At 40.8% G+C, this 23,747-nt stretch overlaps 1 protein-coding gene across 2 annotated transcripts; it reads right to left on the reverse strand.

The window, feature by feature from the left end:
- Window positions 1-17,643: 17,643 nt before the first annotated feature.
- LOC115135295 (DENN domain-containing protein 10-like) lies at window positions 17,644-22,413 on the reverse strand. 2 transcript variants are annotated; one of them, XM_029669827.2, is made up of 10 exons: window positions 22,293-22,413; window positions 21,900-21,967; window positions 20,960-21,156; window positions 20,786-20,865; window positions 20,529-20,677; window positions 20,242-20,353; window positions 19,285-19,385; window positions 18,757-18,864; window positions 18,476-18,570; window positions 17,644-18,299 (listed from the first exon to the last, which is right to left on the reverse strand). In XM_029669827.2, exons 2-10 carry the CDS (start codon window positions 21,943-21,945, stop codon window positions 18,132-18,134), a joined length of 1,056 nt encoding a protein of 351 aa, XP_029525687.1. In that variant the 5' UTR covers window positions 21,946-21,967; window positions 22,293-22,413; the 3' UTR covers window positions 17,644-18,131. The 2 variants fall into 2 exon arrangements, with proteins under 2 accessions (XP_029525687.1, XP_029525686.1); XM_029669826.2 differs by having other exon boundaries at window positions 21,900-22,057.
- Between the last annotated feature and the right edge of the window lie 1,334 nt (window positions 22,414-23,747).

Below are 23,747 nucleotides of genomic sequence, written 5' to 3' on the forward strand. Positions count from 1 at the left end.
TGTGAAATGGCTAGCTAGTTAGCGGTGGTGCGCGCTAATAGTGTTTCAATCGGTGACGTCACTCTGAGGCCTTGAAGTAGTTGTTCCCTTTGCTCTGCAAGGGCTGTGGCTTTTGTGGCGCGATGGGTGACAATGCTTCGTGGGTGACTGTCTGTGTGTAGAGGGTCCCTGGTTCAAGCCCAGGTAGGGGTGAGGAGAGGGACGGAAGCTATACTGTTACATTGATGCTGTTGACCCGGATCACTGGTTGCTGCGGAAAAAGAGGGGGTCAAAAGGGGTGTGAGTGTAACCATGTGAAATGGCTAGCTAGTTAGCGGTGGTGCGCGCTAATAGCGTTTCAATCGGTGACGTCACTCGCTCTGAGGCCTTGAAGTAGTTGTTCCCCTTGCTCTGGGATGCTTCGAGGGTGACTGTTGTCTGTGTACAGAGCCCAGGTAGGGGTGAGGAGAGGGTCGGAAACTATACTGTTACTCTACCACATGCCCATAAGCTTGACACCTGTAAAAACAATGTGTAACTTATATATCCTAACATCACTTTGTCGGGCAAAGACTCAACATCAAAACTCAAAAGAACAGGCAAAGACTATTCTGTTTCACCACTCACACCACCATGTCTGCATCGCACCAAACGATGAGAATCACAAACACCGGGAATCTTCCCCTTCAGTCAACTTTCACATTTACCGCTACCCCAGTAATCACTCCTTTCAATGGCAACCTTTCAATGGCAACCAAAACAATTCACATATCTTCAAATCAAATGTTATTTGTCACATGCGCCGAATACAACAGGTGAACAGTGAAATGCTTACTTACAAGACCTTAACCAACAATGCTTTAAGACGTTAAGAAAAATAAATAAACAAGTGTTAAATAAAAAATAGAAAATAGAAAAGTAACAAATAGTGAGGCTATATACAGAGGGTACCGGTACAGAGTCAATGTGCGGGGGCACCGGTTAGTAGAGATAGCTGAGTTATTATGTACATGCAGGTAGAGTTAATGTGACTATGTTAATGTGACTATAGATTATAAACAAAGAGTAGCAGCAGTGTAAAAGAGGGATCTGGGTAGCCCTTTGATTAGCTGTTCAGGAGTCTTATGGCTTGGGGGTAGACGCTGTTAAGGAGCCTTTTGGACCTCCGGTACCGCTTGCCGTGAGGTAGCAGAGAGAACAGTCTATGACTAGGGTGGCTGGAGTCTTTGATAATGTTTAGGGCCTTCCTCTGACACCACCTGATATAGAGGTCCTGGATGGCAGGAAGCTTGGCCCCAATGATGCCCAAAGGTTTGTTGTCGATGCGTCATTCGTTTAACGCGGAGCACCTGCTCCCTCTGACCAGCAGAAACACAAACAATTAGATGTCAGCCACAGTTGTCAGTTGTGATTAGAATTGTGTCACTGAAGGAGGAACCCCACATAAAGGAACATTTTATTGGGTTTTGGAGTCAGAGGAGTCCACGGGCCAACATTTGACATCCCTAATTCTCAAAAGATAAGAGGAGCTAAAAATTCATTTTGAGGACGGCAGCGGACAGTCTTGTGATAATGGGGCCAACATGAGAGGCAAAAACAAATGTGTCCAAGCCAGACTCCTGGAAATGAATCCAAATGAATCCATTTGTGCCACATTGAACCTGGTTGTGGCTGATGATTCTAAAAGTTCTGTCAATGCCACAAGGTTACTTTGGCATCTTACACAAACTGTACATCTTGTTCTCAGCCTCCACACAGCAATGGGTCATCCTGAAAAAACATGTGGACATCACTTTGAATATGTGGACCGATACAAGTTGGGAGAGTAAAGTTAAGAGTGTCGAGCCACTGAGGTATCAGGCAGCAGCGGTGAGAGAGACACTGATTGAGGTGAGGGATCAAACTAAAGACCCTGTGATAAATATTGAGGCCCAGTCCTTGTCAGAGGAGGTGGGATCATACCGCTTCAGCATCTGTACAGTGGTGTGGTATGACATCTGGAGCCAGATCCAACATGTGAGCAAGCTGATGCCGTCTCCCAGTATGCAATGTGGATGTTGCAGTCAGTCTTCTCAGAAAGACAGAGATAGGTCTCAGCAACTACAGGGCACCAGGCTTTATGGCTGCACAAACGTCAGCCAAGGATATTTGCGAGGGTATGAATGTAGCGGTCGTTCTACAGCAAAAAAGGCTGAGGTCCACAAAGCGACACTTTTCATACAAATCATTTGATGAGCCTTTGAGTGATGCCCTGAAGAAGCTGGAGGTGACATTTTTCAATGTCGTTGTTGATGCTACAACCTCAGCCTGTCAGGAAAGATTTTCCCCATTGGAAAATGTGGGAGAGAAGTTTGAAGTGCTGTCAACCTTCCAAAGTCTCTCAAATGAGGAGCTGACAGAACAATGTGAGGCCCTTAGTATGACACTGCACTATAAAGAATACTCAGACTTGGATGGCAGAGAGCTTGCACAGGAACTGAAGAACTTGCCTGACTTGCCATCGAAGACCATGACCCTGCTTGAGCTGCTGATATTTATACATGAAAGGGAGCTCTCAGAGATGTTTCCAAATTTGTGGACTGCTCTCAGAATTTGTCTTACTCTTCCAGTGACCGTAGCTGAAGCAGAGAGGAGCTATTCGAAGCTGAAGCTCATCAAATCCTACCTGAGGTCCACCATGTCACAGAAACGCCTTAGTGGCCTTGCTGTCATCAGTATTAACCATGCAATTGCTGGACAGATTTCTTATGATGATGTAATTGATGACTTTGCATCAAGGAAGGCAAGAAAAGTCAGGGTTTAGATGGCAGTTGTGCAATTTAGTTTGTATGTTTCTTGTTCGAAGTGCAATAGTGTAATAATCAGGTTCTCTTCTTTATACGTGTGTTATTCTATTTGTGTATTTGTGTGATATAGGATTTGTGCAATTTAGTTTTATTTGTGTGTTTTTTTATTGTAACCATGAGAATGTGTATAACAAACAATGTCCTTCCTCATACAGCATTTCACATGTGATTTGGTTTGCATGTTTTCATATTGCGCTCCATTATTTACTTGCTAAACATTTAAAGGAGAAATACCTATTTTTCCCATATTACAACAACAGTTAGGCTATTTTCAAAAGACTCTCCCCCTTTCCCTACCCCCACCACCTTTCTCAACAAGCCTAGAGTCACTTCCCCTTCGCATGGCTTTTTGTTCTCTGACGTGATGGAACAGCTGCTTCACAGGATTGTATTATGTTGAAAATGCCTATATATTTAACAAAAATAAAGTATTTTTTCTTGAGGACTTGAATAGTCAATGTATGAACAGAATAATTGGTGGCTGAATACATTTTGGTTTTTGGTATTTCTCCACACATATTACTTTCAGTAGAAACCTGATCTAATTTCATCAATTTGCAATAGAAAGTAGTGTTTGAATTGGCCTTGAATGAATCGTAGACCTTGCCCATACACATGAAAAATACCTTTAGTTGGGTGTGGAGAGAAATATCACATTCTGCCTTAATGATAATAGGCTATGTGTGCATCTGTTCAGTCATCAGGGAGATGAATGATGCAGACAACAGGGAGGTGGCGAGGCTGATGTTTCAGCGAGAGCCAAGGTTGGTTTTTATGTCCTAGAGATTTACCGGCGGATGAATGGTGAGCCACCACCTGCACATGTACCAGGTGCACCTGTGGCAACTGCGGGGAGATGCCTATAGACAAATTTGTTCTTATTAACTGACTTGCCTAGTTAATTAAAGAAAGGTAAAATAAAAATAAATAAATTGACAGAGAGAGGAAGTGTTGCGGTCAAACCAAACTTCTGTGTAAGCCAGCTGCCACATTTCGCCCATTACTGTCTAGACAACGGCTATTTACATTTGCACAGACAGTATAGGGTTGACGTGCTGGCAGTGGCTAATGCAGCAGAGCCTGGAGATGATGCCCGGGAATACCAGCATGCTGACTACACACAGTTTGTGATGTGGCAGCATGATGCCCTTAGTGCAGGAAATCGAGTTGTCATCCCCAGTTGCTGTGTTTGGAGAATCAGGAACACTTTCCCTGATCCCCATTCACAGTACACTTGGTTCCACCCTGGGCGCGTTTGGCATGATGACATACTAGTCTGTTGCCAGATACTTATTGGCATGACATTAGTATGGCATCATGCCAATTGCTGTGAACAGAACACAACCTCTCCCTCAGTTTGCATTCTCCACACACAAACACCTGCCAGGTGCATCTTCAGGACATCACCAACCTTCTTTCTGGGCACACCATGTCATATCAAAGATTTTAAAGGTTGTTAGTTTATTTCTCACCCAAAAGTGTGATCACTGCACTTTCTCCCGGCACAACAAAGTTGAAATGGGAAAAATGTCTGATTTTATTTATACATCAGAAAGAGTGCTTGAATAAATAATATTTTTTACATTAGTTCGTTTGCATATTGTTTTTTTCTTCTGGATATACAGTTTCAAAGTCCCAATTCTACACATTTTAGAAAATGTTTGTCTATATTGAAAATTGGTTACCATTGACATAATTCTACGGGTGAAATGTCACCGTCTAAATAACAGTTGACACCACTGACTTGTGCCAGGTCTATGTAGGTAATTGAGAACTTACTCCAAGCCTTGGTTTTCAAGGAGACATGGGATGTCCGGTGAAATAAGACAGAGGCGTGCAATGATGCGGTTATGGTACCGATATTCCAGGGGAGTTTCAACTGGGATATAAAACACATAACTACCCCTGGACAAATGAACTCAATTGCATATTTAATTAAAGTGGTAATCAGTGAGTCGTCCATGACCCCAGGCTCACCCCGCTTCTTGTGTTGTTTATATATACACTGTGTATGGTTGTGAGAGAGTGGGAGAGCGCAAAGATGCGTGAGAGAGCGCTTGGGCATGAGGGAGCTACTGTAGAATGTAAACAGCAGGGTAGTCAGCTGCTAGCTAGTTGTAGATAAAACAGGTCTGGTAGCAGGGACAACGTTTTTAAGAAATGTTCTACTGAACAAGCGACATCATCATTAGTATTGGATCTGGATTAACTCAACCCGAAAAGAGAAGTGAGAAAAAGAGGTCAGTGTGGGGTTTTGTTACAAATGAAATATCAAAAGAGGTGCTTCCTGGTTTTCGCAGACGACTCACTAATTCTAGCTTTAAGGAGTTAAGATGCAATGTGAACATGATAAAACGCAAGTTAACCCTTAGCTACCAAGAACAATGGTCAACAGATAAATGGCTAAAACAGAAACTCAGAATATAACCAAAAACAGAAACTCAGAATATAACCAGATCAAAAACACCTTTGATCCAGAATCTTGTGTCACTTGTCACCTAACAAGAAATAAAAGATGTGTGTGTCAGCCCAGACATAATACACACCCCTAGAGGCAGGTAGAGCCCCATGAACACAGGGATGGGAAGGTTAGCGGAGCGTAAAGAGGCCAACAATATCTTTTAATAGAGACAGGTGACAGGTGGTCCGGGTAAGATGTAGCAGCATAGGTGGCTCAATGGATCTAGCTGTGTAAAGACCTCTATAGATTTAATCTGAATTAACTGATTCGTTTGCAAGTTGTGATGTCACTTTTTGCGAAGAGCCTTTTAGGAGGAGCTGCTTGGCAACTTGTATGGGGTGATCATGTGATGACGGCGGGCCTTTAAGGAGGTAATGTACTCTCCAAAGTAAGGCCATGTTTACAGAGTAAAGTAAACCTATGAAAATGGTCTGGCACTGTAGGACCTCTATACAGCATTATATTAATGCTAATGTCATCTAATTCCTTCCCTATGCCAGCGAGTTTAAGCTGTCCATGTGTATGTTCCTGTCATCAGGTTGTGTGTGTGTGTGTGTGTGTGGTCTGGTACATGGAGAAAGTGCTGCATCAGTTTTTGGGTTGGGACTGTGAGGCAGCAGGGAGGTCTCCCCCTAGTGGCTTGATAGTGGAGGCTTCAGAGAGGTCTTCAGAGAGGTCTTTAGAGAGGTCCAGCAGCAAGGGTATTGGTCCATCGGGGCCTTTACTGTTAATCTAGAGATATTCCAACAGATAAATCAGAAGAAATATAATTGTTACTATGAGGGGCAAAGAATTCTGTAGTGCAAAAACTAAATGAAACCGCTACTTTCAAATGATTTTCTTTCAAATGATTTTCTTTCAAATTCTTACATTCATTGTAATGTACTTGGTGTAAAAGGGTTTGTAAGTACACTACCGTTAAAAAGTTTGGGGTCACTCAGAAATATCCTTGTTTTTGAAAGAAAATTACTTTTTTTTATTCCATTAAAATAAAATAAAATTGATCAGAAATACAGTGTAGACATTGTTAATGTTGTAAATAACTATTGTAGCTGGAAACGGCTGATTTTTTTATGGAATATATACATAGGCAAACAGAGGCCCATTATCAGCAACCATCACTCCTGTGTTCCAATGGCAGGTTGTGTTAGCTAATCCAAGTTTATCATTTTAAAAGGCTAATTGATCATTAGAAAACCCTTTTCCAATTATGTTAGCACAGCTGAAAACGGTTGTTCTGATTAAAGAAGCAATAAAACTAGCCTTCTTTAGACTAGTTGAGTATCTGAAGCATCAGCATTTGTTGGTTCGATTATAGGCTCAAAATGGCCAGAAACAAAGACCTTTCTTCTGAAACTCGTCAGTCTATTCTTGTTCTGAGAAATTAAGGATATTCCATGTGAGAAATTGCCAAGAAACTGAAGATTTCATACAATGCTGTGTACTACTCCCTTCACAGAACCATGGAAACTGGCTCTAACAAGAATAGAAAGAGGAGTGTGAGGCCCCGGTGCACAACTGAGCAAGAGGACAAGTACATTAGAGTGTCTAGTTTGAGAAACAGACACCTCACAAGTTCTCATCTGGCAGCTTCATTAAATAGTACCCGCAAAACATCAGTCTCAACGTAAACAGTGAGGAGGCGACTCCTGGAGTTCCTCTGTCCATTGTCTGTGTCCTTTTGTACATCTTAATATTTTCTTTTTATTGGCCAGTCTGAGATATGGCTTTTTCTTTGCAACTCTGCCTAGAAGCCCCCCTAGGGGGGAGGGAAACCCAACTCTAGGGGGGAGGGAAAGAATGAGGAATGTGGAGGTTTATTATACCTATACCGTGAAATTATAAAAAGACAACTATTCATTGACTGCATAGGTATGATCTCCTACAGGCTTTGTTGTAACTCACTCTGAGGTCTGATGCAATTCTACCTGATATTCCTGCCTTCAGTTTTTTACTTACCTACGCCTCTTCTCACTTGTGATTGCACAAGTTCCTCAGTTGTTGGTAGAGGAATGGGGTAGGATATTATTTCTTTATTGAAGACTCATCTCTTCAGTAGGTCCTATGATTGAGTGTAGTCTGGCCCAGGGGTGTGAAGGTGAACGGAAAGGCACTGGAGCAACGAACCGCCCTTGCTGTCTCTCCCTGGCCGGTTCCCGTCTTTCCACTGGGATTCTCTGCCTCTAACCCTATTACGGGGGCTGAGTCACTGGCTTACTGGTGCTCTTCTATGCCATCCCTAGGAGGGGTGTGTTACTTGAGTGGGTTGAGTCACTGACGTGATCTTCCTGTCCGGGTTGGCGCCCCACTCGGGTTCGTGCCATGGGGGAGATCTTCGTGGGCTATTCTCAGCCTTGTCTCAGGGTAGTAAATTGGTGGTTTGAAGATATCGCTCTAGTGGTGTGGGGGCTGTGCTTTGGCAAAGTGGATGGGGTTATATCCTGCCTGGTTGGCCCTGTCCGGGGGTATCGTCAGACGGGGCCACAGTGTCTCCCGACCCCTCCTGTCTCAGTCGCCAGTATTTATGCTGCAATAGTTTGTTTCGGGGGTCTCTCTCTCTCTCTATCAGCCCTAGGACCATGCCTCAGGACTACCTGGCCTGATGACTCCTTGCTGTCCCCAGTCCACCTGGTCATGCTGCTGCTCCAGTTTCAACTGTTCTGCCTGCGGCTATGGAACACTGACCTGTTCACAGGACGTGCTACCTTGTCCCGGACCTGCTGTTTTCGACTCTCTCTGTCACGCCCTGACCTTAGTATTCTTTGTTTTCTTTATTATTTTGGTTAGGTCAGGGTGTGACATGGGTGATGTTTTTGTTCCTGTCTAGGGGTTTTGTATGTCTATGGGTGTTTACTAGTCTGGGTGTTATGTATGTATTTGTGAGACGTAGAGTAGTGAATGGATGATCTCCGCATGTATGGTTCCCACCGTGAAGCATGGAGGAGGAGGTGTGATGGTGTGGGGGTGCTTTGCTGGTGACACTGTCAGTGATTTATTTAGAATTCAAGGCTGTTGGAAAAGCATTCCAGGTGAATCTGGTTGAGAGAATGCCAGAGTGTGCCTCGTGAGGTATTGGTTGGTCTCATAAAGGCAAGGCAACCATACTGCCGAGCACCATTACAGCTGCTAATGTTACAGCCGAGCGTCATTACAGTTCTATCACTCTCAAACAGAGAAATGCACATGAAACGTTAGCTAGCCGCCAATGCAATACGTAAATACGTTCTAAAATGTAAGTTAATTCTAAATGATGACTCTCAAAAACACACATGCTTATGTCAATATGGTTTTATAACGTAAATACCATGTACACCGTAGTTACTTATGAAGACAGCCATATAATTTAGATAGCATAAAGCTAACCCAGATTCTCCATTCATAAACATCACAGCTAACATTAACTGGCTAGCTAGCTACTGTAGCTGGCGCAATGTCTTGGTACTGCAACCTGTCAAGCAGAAAACAGGCCATCTCTGCATCAGACTTCAGCCCTTTTAAGGGCCATAACTTCACTCCAGCGATAAAAATGGTTACCTATATTTACTCTTTTTGGCACATGTTTCCGCAACCAGTGGGGCTGGATGCTTGCCAAAAAAATCCAGCATTGTTGATTGCGCTCGGAAGAAGATGATCAGGCCTCAGAGTGACGCTTCTCAAAGAGGGAAGGTGCAGCCCTCCAATTTGAAAACAAGAAAGCACCGTCTTTTGTTGACCATCAGAAAAACTGAAATTCTGAACGCAATTTTGTAAGGGCCCAAAGCATTTTCTTTTTCTTTTTTTGGGGGTGTGAAACACTATCGTTCCACTATTACTGCAGATATATTATGGACATTTTATGACATAATGCAAAAATTCTACATAATGCTCCGTTAAATAAATGTTTTTTAAAACTATTTTATGCATGTTCTTGATTTAGTGGCACAGATACTCGCATGCATTTTAGAACAAATAGGATATTACGAAAATGTAAGAAAATATATAGTTGAATCTCCTAAAACCAGATGAGGACATACATATTCCACGCAACGTTAGTGTTTCATTTGATCTATTCAGGCACAAAAACCTACTTTACTGAGTGTGTTTGGGACTAGTACTAAGTGAATGTTAGAGTTGTGTGAGTGTTGAAGTTAGGTGTTAAGAGATTGAAATTTGGATAAGTGGTAAGCTGAAGTTCAACAAACGACTGAAATGTGGATAATAAGAGGATTTAAATTTGGATAATAAGATATATTATTAGTACTGAGTGGTTGGAGTGATTAGATAGGAAGTTTCAATATATAACGTTATCTAGGGGTTCCATCCACCACCACCCATCGTAGTCTGGGACTACTAGTAATAGCACAAGGTGTTATTGAGCATGGGGTGTTGTTTTATATGTATAGGAAGTAGCAGCAAGTCTTTAGGCATTTCTGAGAATTGTCTATGTGGTCTGGGACCACTGTACCATAGTTCTGTGAGGCTAGAGTGTACCATATTCTCTGCAAGGCTAGAGAACTGTTGAAGATACATATGGAGTGGTGTAGATGTGAATACCTAAGACTTCTGTGTGATGTGAAAGAGGTGCATGTCTGAATGAATACCCCAACAGTTCCGTGTGAGTTTTTTTATCTATAACATTATCTAGGGGTTCTGTGATCCACCACCCGTCGATCTACAGGTAATGAGCACTGACAGGAGAAGTCATTGAAAAGTATGTGAGGGTAACAGCTGATACGGGTAAGGGCTGTTCATTGATGCCACCTGACACAGATTTCCTCGAGAACATGATACAGTTGAAGTCGGAAGTTTACATACAACTTAGCCAAATACATTTAAACTCAGTTTTTAACAATTAGCCTATTGGAAGTATGCTTTGGGTCATTGTCCATTTGGAAGACCCATTTGCGACCAAGCTTTAACTTTCTGACTGATGTCTTGTGATGTTGCTTCAATATGTCCACATCATTTTCCTCCCTCATGACGCCATCTATTTTGTGAAGTGCACCAGTCCCCCCCTGCAACAAAGCAACCCCACAACATGATGCTGCCACCCCCGTGCTTCACGGTTGGGATGGTGTTCTTCAGCTTGCAAACCTCCCCCTTTTTCCTCCAAACATAACAATGGCCAAACAGTTCTATTTTTGTTTCATCAGACCAGAGGACATTTCTCCAAAAAGTACGATCTTTGTCCCCATGTGCAGTTGCAAACTGTAGTCTGGCTTTTTTATTGCGGTTTTTGGAGCAGTGGCTTCTTCCTTGCTGATCGGCCTTTCAGGTTATGTCGATATTGGACTCGTTTTACTGTGGATATAGATACTTTTGTACCGGTTTCCTCCAGCATCTTTACAGGGTCCTTTGCTGTTGTTCTGGGATTGATTTGCACTTTTCGCACCATAGTACGTTCATCTCTAGGAGACAGAACGCATCTCCTTCCTGAGAGGTACGGCAGCTGCGTGGTCCCATGGTGTTTATACTTGCGTACTATTGTTTGTACAGATGAACGTGGTACCTTCAGGCATTTGGAAATTGCTCCCAAGGATGAACCAGACTTGTGGAGGTCTACAATTTTTTTCTGAGGTCTTGGCTGATTTCCTCTGAATTTCCCATGATGTTAAGCAAAGAGGCACTGAGTTTGAAGGTAGGACTTGAAATACATCCACAGGTACACCTCCAATTCACTCAAATGATGTCAATTCGCCTATCAGAAGCTTCTAAAGCCATGACATCATATTCTGGAATTTTCCAAATTGTTTAACCGTCTTTAGAAACTTGTTTCAGGCTTCTGCTATAAAGGAGGGGGGAATGGGAGCAGAATGAGTCAGTGGTCTGGCAGAGTGTCTCAAGCTCGTGACGCGCGGTCCCGACAGAGTTAGCTCTCGTTCCAGTGCTTTTCTTCAGACAATGGAATTCTACGGTTGGAACCTTATTGATGATTTATGTTAAAAACATCCTAAAGATTGATTCCATACATCGTTTGACTTGTTTCCACGACCTGTAACGGAACTTTTTGTCTGGACGTAGTGCTCGCGCCTCATGAAGATGGATTACTGGGCTGAACACGCTAACAACACGTGGCTATTTGGACATAAATGATGGACTTTATGGAACAAATCAGTCATTTATTGTCAAACTGGGATTCCTGGAAGTGCCTTTTTTGATGAAGATCATCAAAGGTAAGTTAATATTTATAGTGTTATTTCTAACTTCTGGTGACTCCAACATGGCGGATATTTCTTTGGCTGGATTGGGCTCTGAGCGCCGTTCTCAGATTATGCTTTTTCCGTAAAAGAAATTGAAATCTGACACAGCGGTTGCATTATGGAGAAGTCTATCTTTAATTCTGTGAATAACACTTGTATCTTTTATCAATGTTTATTGTGGGTATTTCTGCAAAATCACTGGATGTTTTGGAATCAAAACATTACTGCACGTAACGCGCCAATGTAAACTGAGATTTTGGGATATAAATATGCACATTATCGAACAAAACATACATATATTGTGTAACATGAGTGTCATCTGATGAAGATCATCAAAGGTTAGTGATTAATTTTATCTATATTTCTGCTTTTTGTGACTCCTATTCTTTGGCTGGGAAAATGGCTGTTTTTTTTTGACTTGGCTATGACCTAACATAATCACATGTTGTGCTTTCGCTCTAAAGCCTTTTTGAAATCGGACACGATGGGTAGATTAACAAGAAGTTTCTTTCATTTGGTTTATTGAACTTGTTAATGTATAAAAGTTTCATAATTCTAAAAAATATTCCTTTTCAACGGAATGTTGTCGAGGGGTTCCGCTAGCGGAACGCCTGCCCTAGAAAGGTTAAAGGTACAGTCAACTTAGTGTATATGAACGTCTGATCCACTGGAATTGTGCTACAGTGAATTATAAGTGAAATAATCCGTCTGTAAACAATTGTTGGAAAAATAACTTGCCATGCACAAAGTAGAAGTCCTAACCGACTTGCCAAAACTATAGTTTGTTAACAAGAAATTTGTGGAGTGGTTTAAAAACGAGTTTTAAATACTCCAACTTAAGTGTATGTAAACTTCCGACTTCAACTGTATACTCTTGGGCTGGCTGCGCTGTGATCATTGCTGGTGGTGTGGATGTGAATACCTAAGTTGTTTTATAACGTTATGTAGGGATTCTGTGTGATGTGAAGATATGAAAGGAGAGAGTACTATTACTGAATATGCTGTATGAATAGTATAATGGGTTACTATAAATTTGATAGAGTAACAGTGGAAATAATTATAATAATATACAACTTGCATACCCACACGTAGATGTATGTAAGGGGTGTAAAAGTATTCTGAGAAATGTTCAGTGTGGTCCCTTTATGGATCATGTGATAAAGATAAGGTTAAAGCATTGTATGACTGCCTAAAGGGTCTGGAATATAAAGTCTCAGACAAAGATTGGCGCATATCCACTTTTGGTAAATGTACAGGACTTCACTTACCCCTAACCAATAAAACTAGAGATGTTAACTAACCTTAAGGCCCAGTCTATCCTGTCTCCGGTGCCAGACTTATTATGAACAGAACACTCCATCTACAGTGGGTTGATAGGCAGTGCTAGTCCAGTTATAATAGACATGGCCCCAGAAGGAAACCCTAGTCTAGAGAGCTATCTCAAAAAGGAAGCTTCCTCCAAAAGTTTCTCTCTTCCCTTATATTTTATACATTTGGCGCATTACATGTTCATCTTAAAATAATAGACATTTAATAAGTGTGAAGCAGAAAGTGAATATCGAACAAAAATTAATAATAAATATTACAGGTAACATTGTTAGGGTAGACTAAAATGCCAACAATGCCTTCCAATTTGGAGAAAGTTATCATGTTTGTTTTGTTTGTTTTTAAACCCTTACAATAGCAGTAATAGCAGAACATTGAGAGTGATCCATGCGTATTAGCAGTAGTAATTGAGAGGGTCTTCCAATTGGGAAGAAAGGGTCCTAGTTGAAGGAAACAGAAATGAAGACTAGTGAAAGTAACAAAGTGAATGGCAATATTAGTGGCTTTCAGATAGCACTCTAATAATGCCACATTTTAGTAATTTGAAGAAGCTGAAGTTTCAATACAAAGTTGCATTACGAACAGAGGGACAGATATTAAATTAGAGGCTGCTATCTGGTGTTTGGGTTAGAGATAAGCTTCCTGTGGACAAATAGATAAGCCGCCAGTGAAAATAAGTGGTACTCACTGAACTCAAACAGGCTGTAAGGGATACATTGGGACATTTGGGACAGAGGTATGACTAATTGAATAAGAGACGTTTTGACAATTTTCAATTATTATTCCTCAATTATATAGTTTTGGTAACACCAGTAATTTAAGTAAGAAGGTAATGTCAAACAATAATATGTTTTCAATATGTGGAACTGTGTCCAAAATTGAAGTAAATCCAAGTAAATGTTTCAGTACCGAGTATTGAGTTGATAAGCCAGCGCATACTTTTTGAGGGACATAGCAGATTTGATAAACAACAGGTTTCATATTTTGACTAGTTGATGTCAAAGGGGCAGTCAGCAACAAGTAAATGCAACAAGTCAAAATTATAAGAAAGTGCCTATGTTGCTTAACAGGACACTGTATCTGAAGTACAATTCTGTATATGCATGGTTTTATCAAGACTTCCTGCCCAAGATGCAGTAAGCTCGATTACGATTTTTTTTTTACACAGTTCCAAATTAAGTAAGGCTTGGCCATTTTGTTTGTTTTTACCCTACATTTTACCACACATGCCAGCACCCACACACAACCCACCTGTTATGAATATTTGTCATTTGTGTTAATACCGTGTTTGATTTATTGTGTTGGGTCTTTATATTTGGTTTTAGTGGGTTCTTCATAGGTTGGGGGAAAAATGCACCTTAAAGAGCACACAAATAACATTTTCTGAAGTTTCTATTTTCCGGATTTTGGTTGCACACATGCAAATACTCCTGATAAGAAATGTACTGAAAAACCCAATGTAAACCTGGTACAGAAATGTTTGAAATGTCTTTAGATAATGAGTCTGAATACAGGGAAAGAAAAGGCAAAGACACATTCACTTACTGGGGTTGAATGACCTCATTAAGGCTAGAGACATTGGGTGAGATTTAATTGTAATATGTAAACACTTATAATTAGTCCTATGTGTGATTCAGACCATGAGAAGGAGAGAGCGCTGCCCCTGAATGAGGGAAACCTGTCTCTAGTCTATTTTACTACGCCTTGAATGACCTTATGGGATACAATTATTTCCTTCTGGAGTTATCAAGGGTTGTAATTCAAATTTGATTTGTTCTTCTGATTAGTACAAATGTTATTTAACTGGCAGTGTTGTTGTTTTTTGGACGCATGAATCCCGATGTGAGACATGTGTCCAAAGGGAGAATTACCTGTCCCCTGGGGCCCTTTGGTAAATATGCAAATGTATTTTGTTTACATGCCTGCCTGTAAAAGGAAAACATATATGTTGGTAATGGATGACAGTTACTCCAAATGGATTGAAGTTTTCCCTGGGTCAAACACTTTCTTGCAATTATCTAGTAATGGCTCTGTACTACAGAATGTATCATATTGTTGGGTTTGTGGATTGTTACCAGACAGTGCTGAGACTATGCCATTACTTGCTATACCCCTCGGTGCATATGAAATATTGATGTGGACCAAAGCAGGTAACCTTACAGACAGAGAGCTTGATTGGGTAAAGGATAAGTTGTTTTATATGAATAAGTGTTTTGTTTGTTTTGTTACAGACAGAGAGCTTGATTGGATAAAGGATAAGGTGTTTATATGAAGAAGTGTATTGCTGTTGTTGTTGTTTTTGTAACACAAATCGCACCAGTTTGGGTCTGCAGGATTAGCTCTCTAACTCCCTGACCCTGTATCTCTGCGGTGAGGTTGCCAATGTGATAGGGGAGGAGAAGCCTATTTTCAAAAATGGTTTCAACAGTGCGTTGTTATTATCTTTGACATTTGTATTAAGAATATTAGTGGTAGTATTAATTTGTCATAGAGTGAATAGTTTGTCTGGATTTCCTGAATCAGAAATACCCTTAACTAAACTGTTGTTCTGGTCTGTCCTCTCTCGGGGTTATGGCGAAGGTGACCACAGATGGTATCTATCAAGACTTCATGGAAGGGATAATTAGACCGAGTGAGCCTCACGCCCTCTAACCGGCTGAAGTGATGGCAACAATGGCGTTCACTATGGCCCCTGTCCTTCACCACTTCTACCGGAGACCTGAGTCTGGGTCAGCAACCTGTGCACAGCATCCAGTCTAAGCTATCAACTGCTTTTTCTCTCAGGAGTGCGGCATGAGTCCACATGGAGTGAGCATAGAGAGAGGTCCGTCCAGACATCTCTCATGGTTGTGTGTACTGGTCAGAAAATGGAGAAGACATAATGGACTGTAAAGGATGGTGGCAGCTCAGGTGAGAGATTTGTCTGCTGTTTGCAAAAATCAGATTATTCCTCCGATATTGAAATTGGAACATTATCAAGGGCCATCTACATTGAACATGTGCCATTGGTAGGTCAAACTGAAGAAGAAAATGAAGAAACGCAAGAAGAAGGAATGCCAGGGAATGGCAACCGATGATGGTCAACCGTGCCCATATTTGATTTAGGCTTGTCCAAAATGGTTTATTTGGGGTATCGGGTTGATTGTGGAGGTCTGCACACTGCAAAATTCATAGTAATTTAGACAAAAAAATGCATTGAGATACCAATTTGTCATTAACATGCCAATCGCTACAAAAGCTCCATCTGAAATGTCATTGCCAGAATCCATAAATGAAAGTGTCTGTGGTTTTATGAAGCGTATGTGTAACTGTATCATTCTACTGCAATGGTTTTACAAGTAAGGGCTATGGAATTACGATCAGTTACTAGTTGGATTGTACAACCCAGAATGAAGGGTAAGTGTCTGTGGTTTTATTAATTAATTTAATTTACTTATGTATTTTGATAGAAGCTCCTTTGATAGAAGCTATAATCTGATGCTTACCTTAAAATGTAATGATAATTATCACATAGTGATAAAAGCAGGGAATGTGTGGGAAAATGTTGTCTGAAGAGATAGCATTGAATTGTACACAGCATCTCCTTCCCCTCTTTCTTGGTTCATGCAGGTGACTGTGACCTCCTCCTCAGACCAATTCGCAGTACGCCCAGAACATTGTTCTGGGAATCAAAAGGGATATCTCAGTTTCAAGGTCTCAGCTTGGAAAGAAGCCGTGTGGTGAGGTATTGGTCAATCACATACAGGAACCAAATATTAATTATTAATTAATTATGAGTAATGTAAATCATGCAAATATAACTTGTCTGTGTAAGCAGTATATAAGAGAACGGGACTGCCCCAACTGACATGTACTATGGTGCATTAAGTTTGTTGGAACCTCTCCAGCTTGCTGCCCCTGGTGGTAATTTCCACGACACCAAGATAATCCATCCACCTGACAGGTGTGGCATATCAAGAAGCTGACAAAACAGCATGATCATTACAGGTGAACCTTCTGCTGGGGACAATAAAAGATCACTCTAAAATGTGCAGATTTGTCACAACACAATGCCACAGATGTCTCAAGTTGAGGGAGCGTGCAATTGGCACTCTACCGTAAACCGCCGCCGGCGTAGTTTTAGAGAATTTGGAAGTAGATCCAAACGGCCTCACAACCACAGTATGGCGTCATTTATTTATTTATTTTTTAAACTTAGATACTGCACTGTTGGTTAGAGCCTGTAAGTAAGCATTTCACTGTTGTATTCAGCGCACGTGACTAATAAACTTTGATTTGGGCGATCGGTTTGCTGATGTCAACCATGTTAACAGTGTCTCATGGTGGTGGTGGTGGAATGGTATGGGCAGGCATAAGCTACGGACAATGAACACAATTTAATTTTATCGATGGTCATTTGAATGCAGAGATACCGTGACGAGATCCCGATGCCCATTGTCATGCCGTTCGTCCGCCGCCATCGCCTCATGTATCAACATGATAATGCACGACCCCATGACGCATGGATCTGTACACAATTTCTGGAGACTGAAAATGTCTCAGTTCTTCCATGGCCTCCATACTCATCAGACATGTCATCTGTTGAGCATGTTTGGGAGGCTCTGGATCGGCATGTGTAACAGCGTGTTCCAGTTCACGCCAATATTCAGCAACTTTCACAGCCAGCGAAGAGGAGTGGGACAGCATTCCACAGGCCATGACCAGTAGCCTGATCAACTCTATGCGAAGGAGATGTGTCATGCTGCAAATGGTGGTCACAACAGATACTGACTGGTTTTCTGATCCACGACCCTACCCTTTTTTTAAAGGTATCTCTGACCAACAATATTCCCAGTCATATGAAATCCATAGATTAAGGCCTAATGAATTTATTTCAATTGACTGATTTCCTGAAATGAACTGTAACTCAATAAAATCTTTGAAATTGTTACATGTATTGTATATTTTTGTTCAGTATACAATATTTCCCATAGATCGCTTTCTTTAATTCTGAAATATAACATGCTAAATCAAGGTTCTTGAGAACTCAAATTAATCTGTTAGCGGTTTTAAGATTAACTATTGAATTGCTGAACTATGGAATGCTATGTAAATGTTGTTATTGTATTATTGTCAAAACAAGACAATGTCTGTATATCTCATTTGTCTGTTACATTGTGAAAAGTAGGCTCTGTTAGTATTGTTAAGAGTCAGGAATGCAATTGTGTGCAATACCTAACACCTGAGTTCTTCCCATTCTCCTTAACACGCCACTGTATGTATAATTACATAGATGAATGCCTATGCTAATATTCAGTCCTCACACGACATGGCATGTTACATGATGTAGGAGATCAAGGGTCATATCTTGAGGAGCTGCTCAGCAGCTGCCAAGTGAAACAGGAAGTTCTCTGTAGCAGGCGGGAAGTGGCGCTGCTTTAAGGTCTCCAGGGTGATTTTAGAGTTCTCACATTCCTCGGCTAACGACGCCAAGTTAGCAAGGATCTCCCTCGTCTTTATGGAAATGTCCTGAAAACATCATAGCAAACAGACAGCTTTTTTCGTGATTGTGCTAAATACCGGGATACTTATAATAACATATTTACTGTATGAACACTGTTCATCTTTGAAAAGGAATACCTCACACCTTCTCTGATCACTGAAGAATGAATGGTAAGGATGTCATGTGTACTTTCAACTCTCACCTTGATAATCTGCCCGTCTGTTCTATCAGCATTCTCTGCAGACTGGACAATGACGAGCCCAATGTCTTTGTGCAGCTTTCCCATAGACATGGCCTCTTTGGTGTATAGAGTAGATAGGAGAGACATCATATGGTTTAAGAAATGGTGGATGCTTGAGGGAGGACTAGGTAGCAAGGTTTCTCTACATTCCGTTATTTTTTTTTTTAGATACAGAGCATTCTTCACTTTGGCCAGACTGCCTTTTACAGTAATAGGAAGGAGATTAGAATTGAGACACCCACCTTTGGCACTCTGGGATATAGTAATCTCACTATCTGGGAGGTTTACATATACGTCAAACAAGTCCGATCTGTTGCTCACTTCTGGGTCAACAAATCCTGCGATGTACCCTGCAGAGACAGTGAGCATATGGGTGAATCAACTATTCATTTCTTCACCATAAGGCTTTTCAGGGACAGTGCAGATGGGGGTACTCACAGAACTCTACGTTGAGAATCTCCAAGGAACATGTTTTCAAAACAACAGGCAAGTAAAATAATGTAATGCAAGTCGATTATTGCATTCCTGTGTGTGTGTGTGTGTGTGTGTGTGTAGAACTGACTGTTGGGAGACAATGGGAATCTGGGTTGTGTTCATTAGGACACGCAAAGGAAAACATTTTGCAAGAGAAAATGAACATTCTATTGGACAGGTCAAGGAAGTCCCTGACTGTTACAGTCCATGTTCTTCTCTTTGGTGTTTAATGAACACGACCCTGGGGTCTGAATCAGTTTGCTTTAATGTGGACCTAATGAACCAGACATCCTCACCAGTGCACGTCCTGAGATTCTCGAGCTCACTGTCAGTCAGGTGGACATAAGGGTGCAAAATGGACCAGTCTTTCCTGTGCCATGTCAGAGCCGGAAGAGCTCTAGGAGGGAAAAATACAATAAAATCATACATTTGATATGAAGAAGTCTGGTTCTCTCAAAAACATCAATTGTAATCCACTTCAACAATGAAGTCCATGAACAGTCAAAGGTCTGGGCCCAGTTTCCCCAAATCATCTTAAGGCTAACTTCATCGTTAGAACCTTCATAGGACTATTGTTAAATCTCAGAGCCGTTTACCAAAACCATCGTTACTGAAGTTGCACTTGAAAAGGCTTGCTATTTAATGACGGCCTCAGACCACTAGTAGAACAGCTAAGTGCGTCGTTAGATGCTTTTTTGCCCTTCCGCATCAAGATGTTTCTCTGTCTTTCTGTAACTGCTGATAACTTTAAACCGATTGTGACTACAAATAGAAAGTTGCCAATGTCTTTGCAAATGATACAAACAAGCGAAAGATATTAGATGCTTCAAATAAATACAGTATAGGCACTATACTATATTTCAATGATTTTGAAATACATTTCTTGTTATTTCAATTGAGTTTAATTCAGCTATTTGTATGCTACTGTCTGTTATTTTTGCCTACATGTGCACAAACGATGTGTCAAATCTTAATTTCGTGCATATAGGATAAGCATTAGAATAAGCCACCTCAATATTTGTAGCCATAGGTGATAATATCTCATAGGGGCTGATCTGTCATCAGTATTGTGGAATAATTCTAATGTTAAGGTAAGACTTGAACGGGAGAAAGCTGATCCGAAAGCAGCGGTTTCTTTCGATCACATCACTTAGCGAACTCTCCCTCTCTGCGCACTGGTGGTGTTTTGGGAAACGCATGTTACATCGTCGCCCATATTTTCCTCTGTGCATTTTCTCTATTGCCTTAGTCACCTTGTGAACTCCAACAGTGCTTCAACCTGAGGGTGATGGACCACGATCCTCTTCTTTAGCATAAGGGCTGTGTACAGGATGATGGTCTCCATCCCAAACTGGGACACCACATCTGAAACAGTAAATCACAAGATAGTCTACCTAATCCTGGTAATCGAATGGGATCAGCTTCTTCAAGGAAATGCTTCTTTGCATACCAATAAGGAAACTGGACAGTGTCAAGCACCTTGTATGAACAATCATGTCTTTATACTGTAATAAGTGTTTTATATTTGTACATGTCTAACCTTTCACTGAGCCTGCTAAGTAGGCCTTCCTGACATCGTAGTCCTTGATGAGAAAGGAGCCATTCTCATCACTTTGGCAGACGCCTTTGGTGAGGACTGCAATGTAACCCTCCATCATTTTCACGGGGCTCCCATGTTTGATGTACATCCTGAATGATAAAACACACATGAAGAAATGAATGAAGAAATATGTTTTGGGGAAGTATTAAACAAGCAGACATTTAGCCATGGGGGTGCATTAGCGTAGTATGCTGTACCTGCATAGTACTCGACTGAATGCTGCATACTTCTCAGGGTTGAAGTCCTTTGTTGTGACAACTATTGAAAAATGTGTGACCTAAAAAGAGAGAAATACGAGCAAAATAAATGTATCATTAGACCTACAGGTTAAAATTATTTAAATGAATGGAGAATTTCAAAACTAACGGTACCTTCTTTAGAGCGGTTGGTTCCTGCACCTCTACAGTGGATATGTAGTACCAGGTACGGCGGAACTGGCCAAACACAAAAGTGTGCAAGCCTCGGCTGTCCTGTCTGAGACAGCACTTACTGAGCAGGACCTCCCGGAGCTCAGCACTGACTGAGGGATAGCACCACACCCACAAGGTGTCTGCATTCACATCTTTCTCTGTGTGGGGAAGAATATGAGAATAACGTGTCATATTGTTTTCACAACTAATTATTATCAATATTACCAGATCTTTAACTAAATTAATCTGTTCTCATGCTTACAGGAAGTAAAATCAAAGATGGTAAAATACTTAATCACATTGATATCACAGATAGAACAATGAGACAGATATTTCCCTGGACGTATAAATGTGAAGCATCCGGTTGGCGTTTCCACTGACTACCAAATATGGTAGTGAGAGGAAGCCCACTGGCGGGCAGTGGGAGAAGACTGGAACGAGATGGATTTTGGCCGAAATTCTGCAAATCTTCTCATCAATTAAACATTTTATCTCAATACAGTTCTGTTCCCAAAACTAGAATCTGTTATGAACAGAACATACTAAATTTTGTAGACTTCGCCCTTTGCCAAAGTTTCTACAAATTTAGTTCTTTAGAAGGAGAGTAAAGACGAATTGAGTTATAGCATACACGCAGTTCACAGCGTAGGCGTTCCCTAACGGAAATAAACTAGAACGCGCCAATAGGATCTCGCTAACTCGTGCTTGGTTCTACCCACTATGATTAACTTGCTCCCATTGGAAACGACAAGTTGTGGTCTATCTTGGGTTAGTTAAACAAATCTTTGTTGATATCATGTGATGCCAGTCAAAGCCGAACAGGAGCAAACTTGGCACGCATCAACCAAAAAAAGCAGGGTAAAAATAATTTTAAAAAGGGGAAGGATATGTATTTCCTTACCAATTAACCCAACGCTTAACATGAGCTGAGTTTCTGGTGCCGCCATATCCCATCACAATTCTGTTGTACTGTGGGAGTTGACAATTAGGGACGCATGACAGCTTGTCTTGGGAAAGGAAGTACTTTCACCAAACGAACAGCTAGCTAGCTGTTCCTAACTGTTTGGAGATAGGATGAGCAAGAAAGAAGAGTAAAACATGTTCATTGGCTCTAGCAGGTTAGAGGCTATACCGAAATCAACAAATTAGCCACAATGAATGATTAGCTACAAGTAGTTCGACAGTGATAACATTTGATTTGAGAAGCTATGCACAGTTTGATGATAACAGTCTAAGGATTCTAGCTAGCTACAATATAGGACACACAAAGTTGATGAAAGTACAGTTACTGTACCGTGTGTCTGGTCCAGATCAGCGATTGGATTTAGCGAATCTACAAAATGTATAAATGATTAGCTAACATTGATGCTTTCAAAACACACAAGCATTGTGAACCAATCGCATTTGAGATCATGTGATCATACGTAAAATTTTCTAAATAAAAGTCCCCCAAAAATCTGTTACAGGACGTTTATCTGATTTAAAAATCACAAAACATATAGTTAAAAGTTACTCAAACATTTGAAAATGAACAAAGATAGATTCGCTGTATTATTATTAGCCTAATGATAACGCTTTTCGTTATAGTGCCCTGTAAAAAACAATACCAACACTGTTGCTGGAAGTATTAGTGGTTTTCTAACTACTGTCAATTCGTAACAGAACAGGATTTAAACATGTTTTGAAAAGAACATTTTCACATTGGCCCCGTCCAGTGATAAATTTGGACGGGGATCCTTGGGAAGTCCTTACCCCATTGAAGTTGACATTTTCAATGGTTAACACAAGGGTTGGGGTAGGGTAAGGGTAGGGGTTAGAGTTTAGGGTAAGGATGTCCCATCCCGGATAGCATTGAATTTTACCAAATAACTTAATCCCAATGTTTATTTCATGATTGTGCCACTTGCATGGTTTATGAACAAAATCTATTCAGTGTTTTGTGTTATTTTTGACCTGGGATTTTTTATTGTATTCAAAACTAAAAGGTGAATAAAATGAAAATCTAACTCACTTGACCTATTGTTATTTCCCCTCTAGGAAACCTGCAATGACATAGATGCATGACCTGCCTGGATATGAGCAGCATGGAGAACAGTGCCATCTAGTGAAATGAAAAATAAACTATTATTACAGATAATTTAAATGAACAATATTGAACTCATGTATATTGAAGACTGCAAAAGCAATTTGTTTAATACACATTTCGATGTCCCCTTATTAAAATAATTACATGTACCAATTACATGTTTTATTTAATGTAACCACTAGCACTCAACAATAAGACTTAACACCTCCTACAATAGCATGAAAAGAGGAGGGTAGGAACAATGAAACAGAATAAGGCGTATTGATACAGCCAAATGTACCATTTGTGAGTGTTCAAGTAAACGGAGGACCTCTATTTTGAAGCTTTTTGCGCGACTTGGATCCGTTAATGACGCTTATTTTTTCATCCGTACTCCAGGACGACCCACGTGACCTTAATGAAACCGTTGTCGCTCGCTTCCATATGCCGCGTTCAAAACAATATTAAAATAAAAAATATTCGACCTTAGTGCATTCGAGACAACTGGGAATATGATGCTGCAATTTGATGCACTATGCAGGTGTCGCTCCACCATTTCCTGGTTGCTAAAATTCGAATAGTTCGCCTAATTTCAGTTTATGTGAAAAAACAAGCAAGTATAGTGTAAATAATCCTAATACCAACTAAACCACTGTGAAATATATATTTTCCATGGGAAAAAAT

This window comes from Oncorhynchus nerka, linkage group LG10 (genome assembly GCF_034236695.1).
Source record: "Oncorhynchus nerka isolate Pitt River linkage group LG10, Oner_Uvic_2.0, whole genome shotgun sequence".
NCBI classification, from domain to species: Eukaryota; Metazoa; Chordata; class Actinopteri; order Salmoniformes; family Salmonidae; genus Oncorhynchus; species Oncorhynchus nerka.